The sequence below is a fragment of the Spinacia oleracea genome, chromosome 1, assembly GCF_020520425.1.
Source record: "Spinacia oleracea cultivar Varoflay chromosome 1, BTI_SOV_V1, whole genome shotgun sequence".
Lineage (NCBI taxonomy): Eukaryota > Viridiplantae > Streptophyta > Magnoliopsida > Caryophyllales > Amaranthaceae > Spinacia > Spinacia oleracea.
In genome coordinates, this window is record NC_079487.1 from 76,935,602 (window position 1) to 76,950,954 (window position 15,353).

The following is a 15,353-nucleotide window of genomic DNA, read 5'->3' on the forward strand; positions in this document are numbered from 1 at the left end:
TATTGTACACCGAAGTTAAAGGTAACGTAAAATGCTTAAAAGTTACTCTTATATATGTAAAAGTTATCTATTTTTTAGTGATAAATTTTTTCAATTTAATAAAAAATATTTTTTCGAAATTACTAACCCTTTAAAATGCTAATCTATCAACTTGTTTTTTAATAATATAAAAGTTAGAGAAAACTGAGTAAAAGTTAGAGAAAACTGGATAAAAGTTATATTAGTGTATAATAAATTTATTGTACACCTTGTGCATGCAAAACCTTTTGTATTTCATAAGATGGTCAAATGCACATTATTTTGTTCTTTAAATTTGAAATAGCTACCCATCTTTTATAAGTGGGTCAAATGCACATTATAAATAGTGTAAATATCAACATGATGCGATATTTGTGAAACGGAGTACACGTAACTTTTGAATTTTGACTCGATTAAGCTTCTGCCCGAGAATATGAAATAGTGATTCCACAAAACCTCATAGCCCCTCTTACAACCGCAGTCCTGCTCCCTACCTTTGCCACCCTCCTCCCTTCACTGTTCAAGTTCATCAAATTTCTGGGTTCTGATTATACGAGGTATATATTTCTGGTCAGTCATTTATTTTGCAGTTCGATTATGCATTTTTTTGCTCAGTGATTTTGATTCTGTTTTCTCCTCCTTCTATGCATGTGTACTTTTCCCCACCTTTCCTGTTTTAATCTGAATCTTATAGCCAATTCTTATCATTAATTGAAATTAATTCTTGACTTTCCTGAATTTTATTTTTATTAGGGGTTAGTTTTATTAAGATGATGGTGAAGAAATGAAGAGAAAACGAATGAAAAGGAAATTAACAATTTAGAAGAATTCTTTTGTTTAGTGGTTTATATTACAAACATTGTTAATGGTTTCCGATACCATTTGGATAAATCAAATTGAATTTTATTGAACTGAAATGGTGGCGGAAACCGTCTGAGATTACTTAACTTCAAGCTGACTGCACTCTTGTTGATTCTTCACAAACATTATAATAGAGAGTGTAATATATGTTACTCTGACCCTCTTCATTTCACCTTAAGGTATCCGTGTTGGATACTTAAGACACTCCATTTTGAACCAAAAGCATGCAAGCTTTATGCCAATTATGACACTTTGGACATGTGAGAGTGTGTTTGACACTTCTAGCCGAGTTTGAGCGCTAGGTGCACCTCCTCACATTTTCCAACTCACATGATGTAAGTATGAGTTTGTGGGCTTTTTCTATGTGCTTATAAGAATTATCAAAGTTCGATTAACATAAAAATGTATAAATCAATGCTGTGGAACTAGGAAAGTTGATCGAATCGAATTGTGTTTATTAACCAAAGAGGGGAATAACGAAGGATAATAAAAATCATGTTAAACTTGGTTGAAGAAAATATGTGCGCATTTGAGCTCCATTTAGTTTGACAGGAAACATGGAATACATTTTTTATGGAAAAACATATTTCCAAATTAGTTTTCCTTTACTTGTTAGAGAAAAGGGAAAAGGGAGTGGAACGGTGATGAGGTAAAGAGGAAGGGGGAGGAAGGAGGAAGGAAAAGTGATTTCCTTTCCTTTTTAAAGGAAAATGTTTCCATTATTTGGAAAATTATTTTTCACCCCTTTACCAAACAAACAATGGAACACCAAACCGAACACTCCCTTGGTCCTCCTTAAATCTTTCAGTGGCAAGTTACAAATATGATAGTTGTTCTTGCGCTTTTTTTCCCCCTAGTGTTTGAGATATCACTTCTTGATTGTTCTTTATAGTTGTTGTTTGGTCCTATTGCATCTTTTTGATTGATGTGAGATATCTTAAGAATCATTTATGTATATGTAATTCTTTGATGTTATAGAGTTCATTGAGGTGCAATGTCGGTTGGTTCATCAAACTTCATATCACATTTCTACGGCACTACTTTAAATGAGACGAACTTGAGCAGGCAATGGAATTGCAATTTTGTGCGTGTATGTAAGGCCGTAGGTTTTTCTCAAACCAAAGATGCTGTAAGAGTCACGAATTTGTACCTGTCGAACCAATGTAATGATGCTTTCCTTGTGAAATGCTATAATGAAAAATCTACAAAGACAGTGTCCATTCCAGACGATAATGAAGTTTTAGAGGGGTCTGGAGATGATAACGGGAAGATTCCACCAGAAAATGGAGATTATGGCCGTGGCGGCGGCGGTGGCGAAGGGGGTGATGAAGATGAAAAGGAATTTGGTCCACTTTTAAAATTCGAGGATGTGATGAGAGAGACTGAGAAACATGGGGCAACTCTTCCTTCAGATTTACTGGAAGCTGCCAAAACTACAGGGATAAGAGAACTAATACTGATGCGATATTTGGAGTTGCAGGTACTTTTTTCCACCCATTATTTTGGTATTGTTTTCCTTTGGCAAAGTGAGGTTCTGAAGGTATCAAATTATTTTTATTGTTGATTGTTACTTTCTAAAATCAGGGAGTGACTTGTCTACAATAGACGAGGAGGTTTAAATCGTTTAATCAATTTTCTGAATGTCAAGGAGAGAAACACATGTATTTTTCTTGAGAATGAACCTTAATTGAGTGTACTATGCATGCTTTAGAAAAATGTGTTGATTTTAATACTTTAATTTTTTCTCATGTATATGAAACATGAACTCATGCAATGAAGGAAATGCCATGAGCAGATGGTAACATCAAAATTGAAAATATTGACATCAATGTCTACTTATTAACAAATATTTTGGTTTAGTCCCTCTTCTCAAATTGTGCTTTCGATTTTGGTTATATGATCTGGGCTTAAACTGGAGTGTAAGTGATTTTGTAATTAGTTATATAGTTAAGGATATTTGTTCATATATGTTTTTATTGATACTTAGGGATCAGCTGGCCCACTAGGCTTTCTGATGAGGCATTGTTCAATGCTCCGCAACAGGATGTTAGCAGATCCTGCATTCTTATTCAAAGTTGGGACTGAGGTATGTTGATACACACATTCTCTTGAGCAATGAATAACTGAAACTTACTTGAACTAGGGTGTCCATGTTAGACATCAATATGGTTTAAAATGTCTAGGATTGTGGCAAAATATTTCCAATCTTTTGGGATGGGGACACGTGTTGGACATGCAATGAACAGTAAACAGACTCACAATCGTGTAACTATTGTCATATTGATATTTCTGTGTAGCGTAGTTTTTGTGTCTTTAATGATCATGTATATTAGTGTTGAAGCTTTTACGTGCTTCAATGATCAAATAATTTGTTTGCAACGTTATGGGTCTAATCTTGGAGCTATTTTTGCCTCTGCTATGTGCAATGGTACTTAAGCATTTATTTGTTTTTGACTCTCCATCTGATCAGCTGGGAAGCTCTAAGTTTTTTAGTGGTTATTTTGAATGATGCAGATAGTTATAGATTCTTGTTGTGCAACATTTGCTGAAGTTCAGAAAAGGGGGAAAGATTTTTGGAACGAGTTTGAGTTGTATGCTGCAGATCTTCTGGTAGGTGTGGTTGTCGACATAGCCTTGGTTGGTATGCTAGCACCATATGCTCGTATTGGGCAACAAACAGTATCAAAAGGATTTCTGGGACGTTTCCAGCATGCTACTCGTACCCTACCTAGTAGGTAATTGGAACTAGCAATGATGTATTCAATATTTTCTTACACTAGCTCTGTCATTTCCATTTTGATGCTTCGTGGTACTTGGACAAGTGTCTATAACTAGCGAAAAGTATGTGGTTAGGCTTCACTGTTGAATTGCAAGGAAGTGTGGAACGTGAGGATGCTTCACCGATCACTTCCCTTAGCAGAACATTTCTATGTTAGAATGAAGATATTAGGCTCCGTTTGGTAGGGCGTAAAACGTTTTCATGGAAAACGATTTTCCCCTTTTTAACCATTTTACGTTGTTTGGTTGGGTAAGGGATGTAAAACAATTTTCCATTACTCTCTCAAAGATGGAAAACCCTTTTCCATTTGAAAGAGAGGGAAACCACTTTTCCTTCTTTCCTCCTTACCCCCCTCTCCTTTCTTCCCCTCAATCTTCACCATTTTCTCTCATTTTCCTTTAAGTTACCAAACAAAGGAAAACTAGTTTGGAATTTTGTTTTCCCTTGAAAACTGTTTTCCATGGAAAATCGTTTTACAATGAAAACGTTTTACGCCTTACCAAACGGAGCCTTAAAGTAATTAAGAATTTCCTCTGCCTTCTCATCATCAGACAGTGGAGATAACTTTCCTCTTGTTGCTTCATCCCTCCCTTCATTTCCTCTTAGTTGCATGCTCCATTGCCTCCAGATCTGTGAAATTCTTTTTGGTTTTCTTGCAGCATTATATGTTGACAGAAACTAATAATTTACTGTATGTTTGAATTGTAGTGTCTTTGAAGCTGAAAGACCAGGATGTAGGTTTTCAGTAGAGCAAAGAATTGCAACATACTTCTACAAGGTATTTAAACTGCATATATGTGTATTTTCTCTGTAGTTAATGGTTGCTGAAAGTTTATAGTAATTTGCCTTGACTTGTATTTTAAGTTTTTTGGCACTATAGAATTTTATTTCAGTAGTCGGCACGTCCTAACATTACAAAGAGATTTTATTTATTTTGAGACCACATATATCCTCATTGAAGTCAGAACTTCTTAGGTCCTTTCTCCATTTCATCATCGTGAAACTCTTTCAATCTAGTTCTCCTTCCCTTTCATGTGAAAGTCCAGAGGGGTTGCTAAAATTCCATACCTATTACATATGTTGAGCATTTAGGCTTAATACCTGACCAGATCATAGGACATTATGCTACCAAATTTATTGTTTCCAAATTTTGTCTATTGCTTCCTTTTTTTAGTATCTTGATGCATGCAGTTTCTATGTTCCCTACTGTTGAGTCCTAACTGGTCCAACTAGGCTTCATTTAAAAAAAATGTACTGTTAGAAAAACAAAACAACTTAAAGAGAGAAAGAACAGAGGGGTGGAATATAGGATCTCTTTAGAAGCTAAAAATCAAAAATTCCAAAGGACTAAAACCTTGTTCAAGAAGTGTAAATGCTCGAAACTTCAGATATTGCTCACATCCATTTTTATCTGTTTAGTTGTCTGTTCAATACTTCAATGCGCCTTTTTCTATGAGTATAAATGATATTTCACTTGCCCCTCATCCAAGCTCCCTTAGCATGACGGCCGTGCAAGTAAATTCTAAATCAAAAGATTCTGCAAACCTTCTAAAAGGATAATGTTACATCTTTCCAGCCATGAAATAAAAAGTGTAGGATTTAAGCAATCATCTACGTGCTCTGGTGAAAGATGATTGGTTGAAGTTACATTAACAGAGTAGTCAAACTGGAGTTATTGAAATAGAAGGCAAGTTAATCTCAACATTATTTATAGTGTATATACAATTTTTATATGCAGGGTGTACTATATGGGGCTGTTGGATTTGGATGTGGAATAGTTGGCCAAGGAATTGCAAATATGATCATGACTGCTAAACGGTAATCTTCCAAGAAACTTGCAGTACGTTTTGTTTGTCACGTCACATCATATTATGAAGTAATTGTATCATCCAACCCTTAATTTATCTTGTAGTTGGCAAATTCAGCCAATTAACACCTGGTAACGTAGCAGCAAGGTTCTATTGGCTGCTGAAGTGCTGATAGTTGCTGTGGAAAATTTCTTTTTTTCCCTATTATTGGATTAATATAACTTTTGAATTACTTGATGGTTTATATGGTATAGTAAATTATGGTATAGTAAAGGCTTTGCTTTCTTTTATTTCCGTTACATGCTACTAAATAGTCTGATAAGCTCTTCACTTGTTTTTTTTCTAATTTCTGGAAGTTTTCCTTCAGGAGAGCATGGAATATGTTCCGTTTGACCGTAACGTTTTAAAAACCAAGTATAATTAGGTTGACTATTGCCTGGAGTATTTGAAATGATATTTGAAGCATCTGTGGAAGAATTGAAGTATTTAGGGTAGTACAATGGTGAAAGCTTCTTAGTATTTATAAAGTTTGAATCAAATTTTGAGTTATAAGTTACTGCTTAGAGTTCAGATAAGTCATTATGCAGCTAAATTACAACCTTTGATGTGAGTTCGTTTTTTGCCTATTTACCCCCCCCTCTCTTGCTGAGTGTAGTTCTTAAACGTGTTTCTGGGACGCATGACTGTCAGTTGCCTGTAAAACTACACTTATTTTCTTGTTCTTTTAACCTGGAACATTTAATTTATTTGTACTGAGATCACTTATGGTTATTCTGTTTTCTTTAACAGGAGCATAAACAAGTCAGATGATGATATACCTATTCCACCACTCGTGAAAAGTGCTGCACTCTGGGGTACGTTTTAATTGCTCTAAACTTTTCTGCTACAGAATGTGTGGAATTCTTTCCTCTAATAACCTCCATCCACCTCCTTATATACTTGATATTCCTGTTCAATATTAATTCACATTGAATTCAGTATCCTGTGCATTTCATCTTTCTGACTTGTTTGGCTTTGACCACGCTACTTTTTGTTTTAGTAACCCTCTTTTTTGGGGAAAGATGTTATCTAATGACATGGTACTTTCTTGCAGTACCTTTTCCCCTAAGCTTGGTTTTTAGTTTAATTGAAAAGCTGTGTAACGCACTAACGCCAAATCTTGAAGCCTGGTTATTATCTGATGTGTCTGAGTGGGAAACCACGCATACGAGGTGGATTGTGCCACTGGGCGTGTTACAATAAGTTCTTGCCAGAAGTAATTTTCCACTTGCATTTAACGCAAGCCAATTCATTGATTATTGATGAGGTTGTTAGAAAATAATCTTTCATGTTGAAGAGAACTAGGGACCTTGGCCAATGATAGTTTATGATAGTTAACTTAGTTGTTTAGTTTGAGAATTTTAGCTGCCATTGGAGAATATTATACTTTGTAGGAGTTAGTGGAGTGTTAGTGAGAGCTAAGAATTTATCAACAGAAAATGTGGCGAAGTTGTCATATATTTGAAAAGTCTATCGCCGTCAAGTGAGATCAAGTTGTTACAACTTGCATTCATAAGATTCATAACCACGTATTTTTCAAAACTAGTTGTGTTTTATCATAACTTTGCCTGTCCACAATTTCACTATATGGTTGATTTTGCTTTCGGAAACAGGTGTCTTTTTGGCCATCTCCTCCAACACACGATACCAGATAGTAAATGGACTAGAACGTGTTGTTGAAGCATCACCGTTGGGAAAGAAGGTTCCGCCTGTTGCAATGGCTTTCACAGTTGGTGTACGATTTGCCAACAATATATATGGTGGTATGCAGTTTGTGGATTGGGCAAAATTGAGTGGTGTGCAATAGTCTGACCAAAAGCTTCATTGGCGCACCCATGCTCGACTTGGGTTTCATGTTCTCATACTGGTTCATAGTGCCACGTAGCAAATAAGAGATGTTGATTCAGTTATGCTCTAACTTTTTTTCCAAATAAAGACAGTGCTCTGTCCATGACAAGAAGCAGAAGGGCAGGTTTTGTAGTTGTTTGTGTAATCTTTCTATTTTCTCCCATGTTCAGTAAAGAAACACCTGACTGTTAGGTGTTAGGTGTTAGATAATGGAAACATTTTATTAATAACATCTTCAAAAACGGCTACCAGATATCGTCCCACAGCTAGAAGAAGATCACTGCAGCGTGACTGAATATAGAGCAGTAAGGTGTCTTGCAATATACTGTAAATGCATTGTTGATTACTTGATTCTGGTAAATCTTTTTTATTGATGAGCCTTTCACAATCGGAGGAAGCCCGTTTTCTTGTGGACAATCTTATAAACTATTCTTCGTGAATTGTAACTAAATAACTCTTGCAAGCTGCAAGGGAGCTTAGCGGATCTTCATATTCTTCTCTCAATCATAAAGTAAATTATGTGTTAAAGCAGTAATTATCACATTTACTAGCGGTTATATCTTCTTGAAGATAGAAGAATAATTGGCTGCTTTGTAAAGTGAAGCAGGAATAACAAAGTATAAATCAGAAAGATTAACCATTGCATTGCAACTAATATTCAAGAATTTCTGGTTTAAATGATGAAGTATCAGATTACATAATGGAGTAAATAATTGAATAATTTAACATTATATGACCTCTGCAATGTCCTCTACTTGAAACTTGGTTATTAGGTTTCTTCCTGAGTTTCTCTCTAATTAAGCTGGCAGATGTATCAATATGTTCACTAGCAAAATCCCTGGAGCAGATCTACAATTGTTTTACCCCAAGAGGAAAACAAGCTGTAACAAAAACTCGGTTCACAGGCTTCAAACTTCCTCGACCTGCAATAGATTCGGTAGTTAAAGACAACTGACATTTCAGACTCTAAACAAGTCTAAGTAGGCAGGTTCAGGTGTTCTTACAAAGCATGAATAAATTAAAACACCCAAAAACAACAACTACGAATAGAAAAATAGGTTAACAACGTGAGTGTGCAAAGGAAGAAAATGATAATATTGAAAAACTGGTGAATTACCTGAGGCAAGCTCATCAATTCAAGAACAGCTGCTTGAGGAGTCAACTCATTGTCAATTATTCTAGCTACTGCGGTCAAAACTGGCATCTTCACATTATATTTTTGGGCCAAGGATATCACAGCTCCAGCTGTAGTAACTCCTTCAGCAACCTGAATAATAATGAAAGACCATGAAAACAAGAATACATAAAATCCTTGAAAAGACTTTATACTTTAACAGAAGAAGAATAATGGGTATCGCACCTGATTCATTGAGCTCAGTATATCTTCTAGTTTCTCACCTGACCCAAGACGAACTCCAACAGTTCTATTTCTTGATAGATTAACAAAGCATGTAAGCATAATGTCTCCGGTTCCTGATAGCCCTGTAAGTGTCGCAGAATTGGCTCCCATCTACATTATGTGCCGGGTTAGGAGTGCTAAAATGTCAATTTCTTTTTGGTTACAAATTACCATCCAAGTTATCCAAAAGACGGAGAAAAGGCAGCCAATGGAGGGTGGGATATGAGGAAGGAACAGAGCAGCCTGGCACAACTTATGGGTGAACAAGAATGTGCTTTATGTTTTCATAAAAGCTAGTGCTGGAACTTTCTATATTTGTTGGCTTAAAACTATTTCAACAAAGCAACATGGACAAGTTATATATATACAACAATGATGAAAATAAAAAGTGAAACTCTCTGTATACCTTTTTCGCCAACCAACGAATTTCCGAACAACCTTGTGCAACAAGAGCAGCCATGGAATTATTGCCCAATTCCATCCCAACCACAATTCCAGCTGCTATAGCCAAAACATTTTTCAGGGCGCCAGCTATTTCAACCCCTGTAACGTCACTGAAGCATCAGAGCTTATGAGATGAGCAAGGCAGCAGGCAACAATAAAATATAATGTTTCCAGGACCACAGATCTATGATAAGCCAAGTTCCACATCACCATTACATTCATCATACTTCCTCAGTTACAAATATTTTCCCCATGTAATCCGTGACTCTACAATATGAGACACAAATTCCAAGGGAACAAAATAAATTTAAATGAGAAAAACTTCGTTGAAGTTAGCAAATACATTTTGTTGTTAAATTCCAAAGGGAACAAAAGTTTCTGACCGAGTGAGTAGATATTAAAGTATGAAAATCATTCAGAAGATATGTCAAAAGAAATACCATCTCACAGAGGATAATAGATGTAACTCCCATTCCCCACAAGAAAAACAAACAAATAGAATAGTTCGAGCCAAAAAGCACTTCGGCGAAATGAAAAGTTAATTTGCAGAAAAACAGCTTAATCAACAGCAGGATGAGCAAAATGAAATAAACATGTCAAAATCTCAGGAGGGCAGAATAAGGGTCTATTCAGTATCACTCTTGTATCGAAAATTTTAACAAATTCATATTTGTTTTAGCCCATGGAACTCTACACTAGAATGCTACAGACTATATTTTATCTCGATCTAACTTTAGAAGAGACTCGAGAGAGGGGGACGAAAACTGAAAATTATCACTAGAAACAAGATAGGATTCTTATTGTGCAGTAACTGCATTTTCTTACTTTTGGGAGAAATTTACCTTGAAGTATTGATTCTTAGCCTTTCAGAAGCTAGAAGTTGCTGAACTTGATTCACCAATTTCTTGTCCCTTGAAGCAACAACCATGGCTGTAAAGATCAAAGTCAAGCATAAATGGACAAGTATAGGGGAAAACATGACGCAACTGAAGCAACTAAGTGCTAACACTTTTAACCAGCAACACAAGGGACCTGTTGGCAGTTTGTTCATCAATTCTGATGCAAATGAAGGCCCTGATAAAGCAACAAAAGGTTGACGAGGATTTTTAAGCGCCTGTGGAATAATTTGAGACATCATCCGCAGTGTATTAAGCTCCAAACCTTTGCTAAGTGAAATGAATGGCAAGCCAGGGTCAACATAATCCACAATGCTTTCAAGAAAAGAAGCCGTAAACTGCAAAATACAGAAACATAATGAACAATAAACCACGTGGGTACAACAGATTTCACATAACAGAAATAGAACCAAGTGTGCTCGCTCTTCAATCAAACATATACACACAGCACAATAGTTTACTGAGAAAAAGAGGTCATGAGTTGACAAACTAATGGTTAATAAATTGGAAACCTGCACTGGCACAGCATGAAGGCAGAAATCAGCACCTTGCAGAGCAGACTTGGCGTCAGTTGTGGCAATAAGATTTTCTGGTAGCTTATGATTTGGAAAATATTTACTGCCATGAAAATATGAAAAGGTTGAATGCAACAAATTTCCCTGAGAAAAAGCCAAGGCTTTGAGTGAATCAAGTCAAGGTTTTACCAATTGAAATGGTTTTCATTAATAGATTCACAAACTTGAGGATCACGTACAAGCATATTGACTTCCATTTCTGCTTTTCTACCTGCAACATGGGCTGCCATTGCTGTACCAAAAGAGCCACCCCCAAGCACCACTACCTACACATTCAAAAGAAGGAAAATACTTGAATATAGATTAGAAGGAAATGCAGCCTTCAAATTTTGCAGAAAAGAAGATACCAATCAATCACAACTGCAATTCAGGAGCTCCGGGCCCTAGCAAAAGACGTAATAACAAACCCGTACAGCTTAGCACTTTAAGTAAATAAGAGGTACTACAAGTCAAGCGACAAGAAAAAAAGCAGTCATTTAGAGTTATTGAAACTAGGAGAAGACAATTTTTTACTTCCAAGATAACAATTTTGGCTCACGGAAATGAACTAAGGGAATAAAGTTCCTCGTACATTCTATGAGAAAAATCATCACAGTTTGCACTTTTACCTCTTCATAATTCTTATTAAGGTCCTTCCAACTCCTTAAGGGTATGCTTAGATTAGGAAATACAAACTAGGGAAAATGAAGGTAAATTAAGGTAGTGGTAAAGAGGATGAGATAGCAGTGATGAGAGGAGGGATGGGGGAATTGTTAGTCTCCATTTTGTGTTAGTTGACTTGGAAGTTGGAACCCACCACAATACCAGTTGTTCATCCCCTCTACCACCTCACACGTACATTTATTTTCAAATTGCCTCCTATGATTTCCTTTTGCATTACCCTCAATCCAAGCATGCCCCCTAAGCTTAACAAATTAAGAAAAGCTAAAGACACATAAACTCACAGATCCAAATTCTTAGGCTATATAAGCTGATAAGACGAACCAGCTTCTGCAATGCACCTCTACTCACCCTATAAATCTAACTTGGAACTTCTATCATCAAACAGATTGCATTGACGAAAGAAATATTCATGGAGTTTGCATTGGGTATGCACAAAAGCCGAGATGAATGATAATAATGCGAGTCAAACTGCAGAGAGAAGCTCAATACAAGTCTCAAAAATAGAAAATTCCCATTAAAAGGCATTGTCATGAACGTAATTGTTTGCAGGAACAATACAGCAAACAATTTTCTGCATGGGTTTCCAACAACGTAGCCATATTTGGAGAACGGAAAAAGTGACAAGTTCTGTTTTTTTTTCTATTCTTAGGTGATGTTTGGTTGACATGAAATACAATGGGAAGTAAGTCAATATAGGAAGTGGAAGATTGTAGGGTTGTTTGGTTGACAAAAACATGGGAAGTCACACTTCCTTAGGTAAGTGAAACTTCATATGGGAATTTACTTCCCATGTTTAACCAAACAATATCATCTACTTCTTAAAAAATGCTTATACATGGAAAAAGCTTCTTCCTAGGAAATTCTCATTCCCAAGATCAACCAAACGGCTCCTATGACTATAGGAATTGAATTCCCATGGGAAGTTTATTTTCTTGGGAAGTTACTTCCCTTGTAAAATTCTTAGGAATGTTGCTTACACTTGTTTGGTTGGCACAAGATATTCACTCTTCTTAGGAATTCAAATGGGAATTGTGACTCACAAGGGGAGGGTGGGTAAGCCACTTCCCATGTCCATGGGAAGTCCAAATTCCCAAGAAAGTTCTACTTCCCCCATTTTACCTATTTGATGTCAACCAAACAACATGGAAAATGTGCACTTCCTAGAAAGTCACAACTCCCCCTCTATTTACTTGCAACCAAACATCACCATAAGACGTTGAGCCAAAGAGGGGGGTTAATATCAACGTAAGGGAGACCTTCTCTAGGTAGATAAGAGACCAAACTCTCCAAATACTAAGCAGTGTGCCTAAAATCTAAACTGATCAAAAGATTAAATTGTGTTTCCAAGTCTTTTCCTGAGTATCTCTATAAGATCCCTTTAATGGAGAGGTATAAGGCAGAACTGCATAAGAATACATCAAGCACGAGTTTGTTGAAATTAAGTACTTCCAGTGCATGATATCAATCCCCTTAACTAACTTATTATTTGTCGTCTCAAATATTAATGATCAATCTATAACTTTCTGCTAAAATAAATACCATGACCCGTCACTTCCTGGTGCAGAATATTCCCTCCAAACACTTTTTTCCTAAAAAATTATCTTTCTTTTTACTATCCTTTTATGTAAATTGACTATGTATGAGAAGAAGAAAAAAATAGTTTGTAGATTATGGCGATAATAAATACCACGTAATAATAATTTGCTAAAAAAGATTTTTGGTACTCCCTCGGTTCTTAAAAATGATAGTTCCTTTTGGAATCTAAGAAAATCCAACGTAAGTATACTTATCACGTAAATCTCAATAGAATCTAACTCAAGTGGGTAGAGGAGAGAAATAATTAAGGGATACTCCGTATTTATAAAGGTATAATGGGAATAAATGTTGGACAAATAAGGACATATTCCAAAAGGGGCTAACAAAAAAACAATTCAATACGGAAATAGGATTAACATTCAAGAACAGAGGGAGTAATATTTAGTAACTTGGTATATTAATAGTGGAAAATATATTTACCGAATATTTTAGTCAAATTAACATATTAAACATATTGAATATTTTGGTCAAATAGCATTTTGGTCATATAAAATATGTAATACATAGTACTATAGTAGGACGGAAATTACATATTAGATTATAAAATGGGTATGTTGTTCAATATTTACTAATTATGCAGTAGCTTTAGGGGGAGAAAGATTCCAGTTAAATATTTTATTAAAAAAATGGTCAAATAATAAATTTAGAATATCCGTGCATGCACGGGGCCAAATTTAGTTGTAAAATAGCAATGTGATATTGCTCGTAGGTATTTTTTACCAATCAAATATCTAAGAAGAGTAAGAACTCCTAATCTACATCCATAACCTTAAAACATACCTACATTAGAATGGAGGAAGTATAATTATTCCTTAGCTTTCTTGACTCAACCAAGCAACCAAGAAGCCTATTTGCCCATGCTATGATGCAGGGGGGAAGTTATTTCCTACCCTTATAACGCTATGATAAAATAACACCAAGTCCTGCCTCGACCTAAAAGTTCCATACTTCTATCATACTCCGTATATTGTTCAAGACTTCTAGTTAATAGGACTTTTCCCGGTTTTACTTTACATAGTAATGGTTTAAGAGAAAATTAGCCGCTGCTGAATACGTTACAATAACAGAAGAGAGATCAAAATGGCATATAATCAGAGGTTCCACGACTATCAAAGACACGGAAATTAAAATTGCAACACATGACATTAAGAAGATACACACCAGGATATCTATAGGACAGTATACCTCCCTTATGAATCTTACTGAAGGAAACAGCTGAGACTCTACTTCTATGCCCTTTCACCATCTTACTATGGATTCGCTTTCATTAAATGGTCCATAACGGTACGAGTCCCCTATCAACGAAACAATCAACTTTAAGCAACAACGCTGAATTGTGAGGAGAATAATAACTCTCCAAAGTTATGATCTTCATTGTTTTTGCTTAAGATAACATTGTACAATAAACTAGCTTAGTTGGTTAAAGTCAGACTCATAACCTATACTCAATACGTCTGAGTAAATCCCATCAACATCACCGCTCTTTGTCGCTCCTCCTTCCCCTATAAAATCATCATAAACTCAACCAAGTTTGATAAACAACTACATTTGTCTTCTTTTCAATTCGTTCCATCAAATCATACCCTCAAACTGCTACACTACGAGCCTCAATCCGAATCATAAATAGAACATTTCCAATACGAACGAACTACCAAGTACCAACGCTATAAACACAATCACAAGAAAACCCGAATAAATAGTAATAAATTTCAGGGCAACAATCAGAAATTCACTAAAATAATAGATAAAAGACAACCTTTTGAGTGCGTTGAAGAACATCAGGCCTGGACTTAGAACGCAAAGAACGAGACCAACGAACAAGTTTCTCCCACGCAATCCTCACTACCCTTCTTCTATCTTTCCTCTCTTCAGCAGCAACAGCAGCAGCAGCTGCTGCAGAAGAAGAAATAATCTTTTCTGGGTTTTGTTCAGAATCATCATTAGAAGAAGACGGTGGGAAATCAACAACTTCTGCGGCCAAACATGGCCGCAATTGCTGGGGTTTTAAAGCAAGATTTGAGCATCTGAAATTTTGGGTTTTTGAGCGGAGATTTTCATTCTGGAATTTGAGGGTTTGAGGATGATGATGATGATAATAATAACAATACTGGGTTTGTTGAGTTTGTGAATTTGGATTGTTGAAGATTGGTGTCAGGAATTTGAGTTCTGAAATTGCAGACATTTTCTTTTCTTGCTATTGCGTCAATAGAAGTTCAGTGGGGAATTGTAGAGGAGCGTGGATTGCTCATGGCGTGGTGCTAATTGCAAAACCAAATCCAGTTTCGTGGAGGTTCATTTCACCAATCAACATCCGATGACGAGAGCAACGATGTATTGGCATATGTCTCCGGAAAGTAGTTAAGATCGAGGGGCATGTGTAACATAAAGATAGATCATATTTTCTTTGTATATTTTTTTTTTTTACGA

The 15,353-nt window shown here is 36.0% G+C and overlaps 2 protein-coding genes across 8 annotated transcripts; one reads left to right on the plus strand and one right to left on the minus strand.

The window, feature by feature from the left end:
* The first annotated feature begins 399 nt into the window (after positions 1-399).
* On the plus strand, positions 400-7,741 carry LOC110800589 (protein RETICULATA, chloroplastic). 2 transcript variants are annotated; one of them, XM_022005902.2, is made up of 8 exons: positions 400-575; positions 1,858-2,359; positions 2,867-2,965; positions 3,394-3,614; positions 4,367-4,436; positions 5,397-5,476; positions 6,256-6,320; positions 7,119-7,741. In XM_022005902.2, the coding sequence occupies exons 2-8, from the start codon at positions 1,874-1,876 to the stop codon at positions 7,310-7,312; spliced, it is 1,215 nt and encodes a 404-aa protein (XP_021861594.2). In that variant the 5' UTR covers positions 400-575; positions 1,858-1,873; the 3' UTR covers positions 7,313-7,741. The 2 variants fall into 2 exon arrangements, with proteins under 2 accessions (XP_021861594.2, XP_056690578.1); XM_056834600.1 differs by having other exon boundaries at positions 443-588.
* Positions 7,742-7,973: 232 nt separating this feature from the next.
* On the minus strand, positions 7,974-15,296 carry LOC110800588 (glycerol-3-phosphate dehydrogenase [NAD(+)] 2, chloroplastic). Of its 6 annotated transcripts, none has more exons than XM_022005901.2 (10): positions 14,683-15,296; positions 10,847-10,933; positions 10,640-10,768; positions 10,358-10,430; positions 10,229-10,270; positions 10,039-10,126; positions 9,159-9,306; positions 8,714-8,863; positions 8,471-8,620; positions 7,974-8,276 (listed from the first exon to the last, which is right to left on the minus strand). In XM_022005901.2, exons 1-10 carry the CDS (start codon positions 15,106-15,108, stop codon positions 8,262-8,264), a joined length of 1,308 nt encoding a protein of 435 aa, XP_021861593.1. In that variant the 5' UTR covers positions 15,109-15,296; the 3' UTR covers positions 7,974-8,261. The 6 variants fall into 6 exon arrangements, with proteins under 6 accessions (XP_021861593.1, XP_021861592.1, XP_021861590.1 ...); XM_022005900.2 differs by having other exon boundaries at positions 10,605-10,710; positions 10,797-10,933; positions 14,683-15,294; XM_022005898.2 differs by having other exon boundaries at positions 10,229-10,430; positions 10,605-10,751; positions 14,683-15,294.
* Between the last annotated feature and the right edge of the window lie 57 nt (positions 15,297-15,353).

Excerpts from the sequence above, each read along its gene's own strand:
- LOC110800588 (XM_022005897.2), bottom strand. The coding sequence starts at position 15,108 with ATGTCTGCAATTTCAGAACTCAAATTCCTGACACCAATCTTCAACAAT. Across the intron at positions 9,307-10,038 it reads CTAAGAATCAATACTTCAAG|TGACGTTACAGGGGTTGAAA; the intron begins GTAAATTTCTCC and ends CTGATGCTTCAG. Across the intron at positions 8,621-8,713 it reads TACTGAGCTCAATGAATCAG|GTTGCTGAAGGAGTTACTAC; the intron begins GTGCGATACCCA and ends ATTATTATTCAG.
- LOC110800589 (XM_022005902.2), top strand. The coding sequence starts at position 1,874 with ATGTCGGTTGGTTCATCAAACTTCATATCACATTTCTACGGCACTACT. Across the intron at positions 2,966-3,393 it reads TATTCAAAGTTGGGACTGAG|ATAGTTATAGATTCTTGTTG; the intron begins GTATGTTGATAC and ends TGAATGATGCAG. Across the intron at positions 5,477-6,255 it reads ATGATCATGACTGCTAAACG|GAGCATAAACAAGTCAGATG; the intron begins GTAATCTTCCAA and ends TTTCTTTAACAG.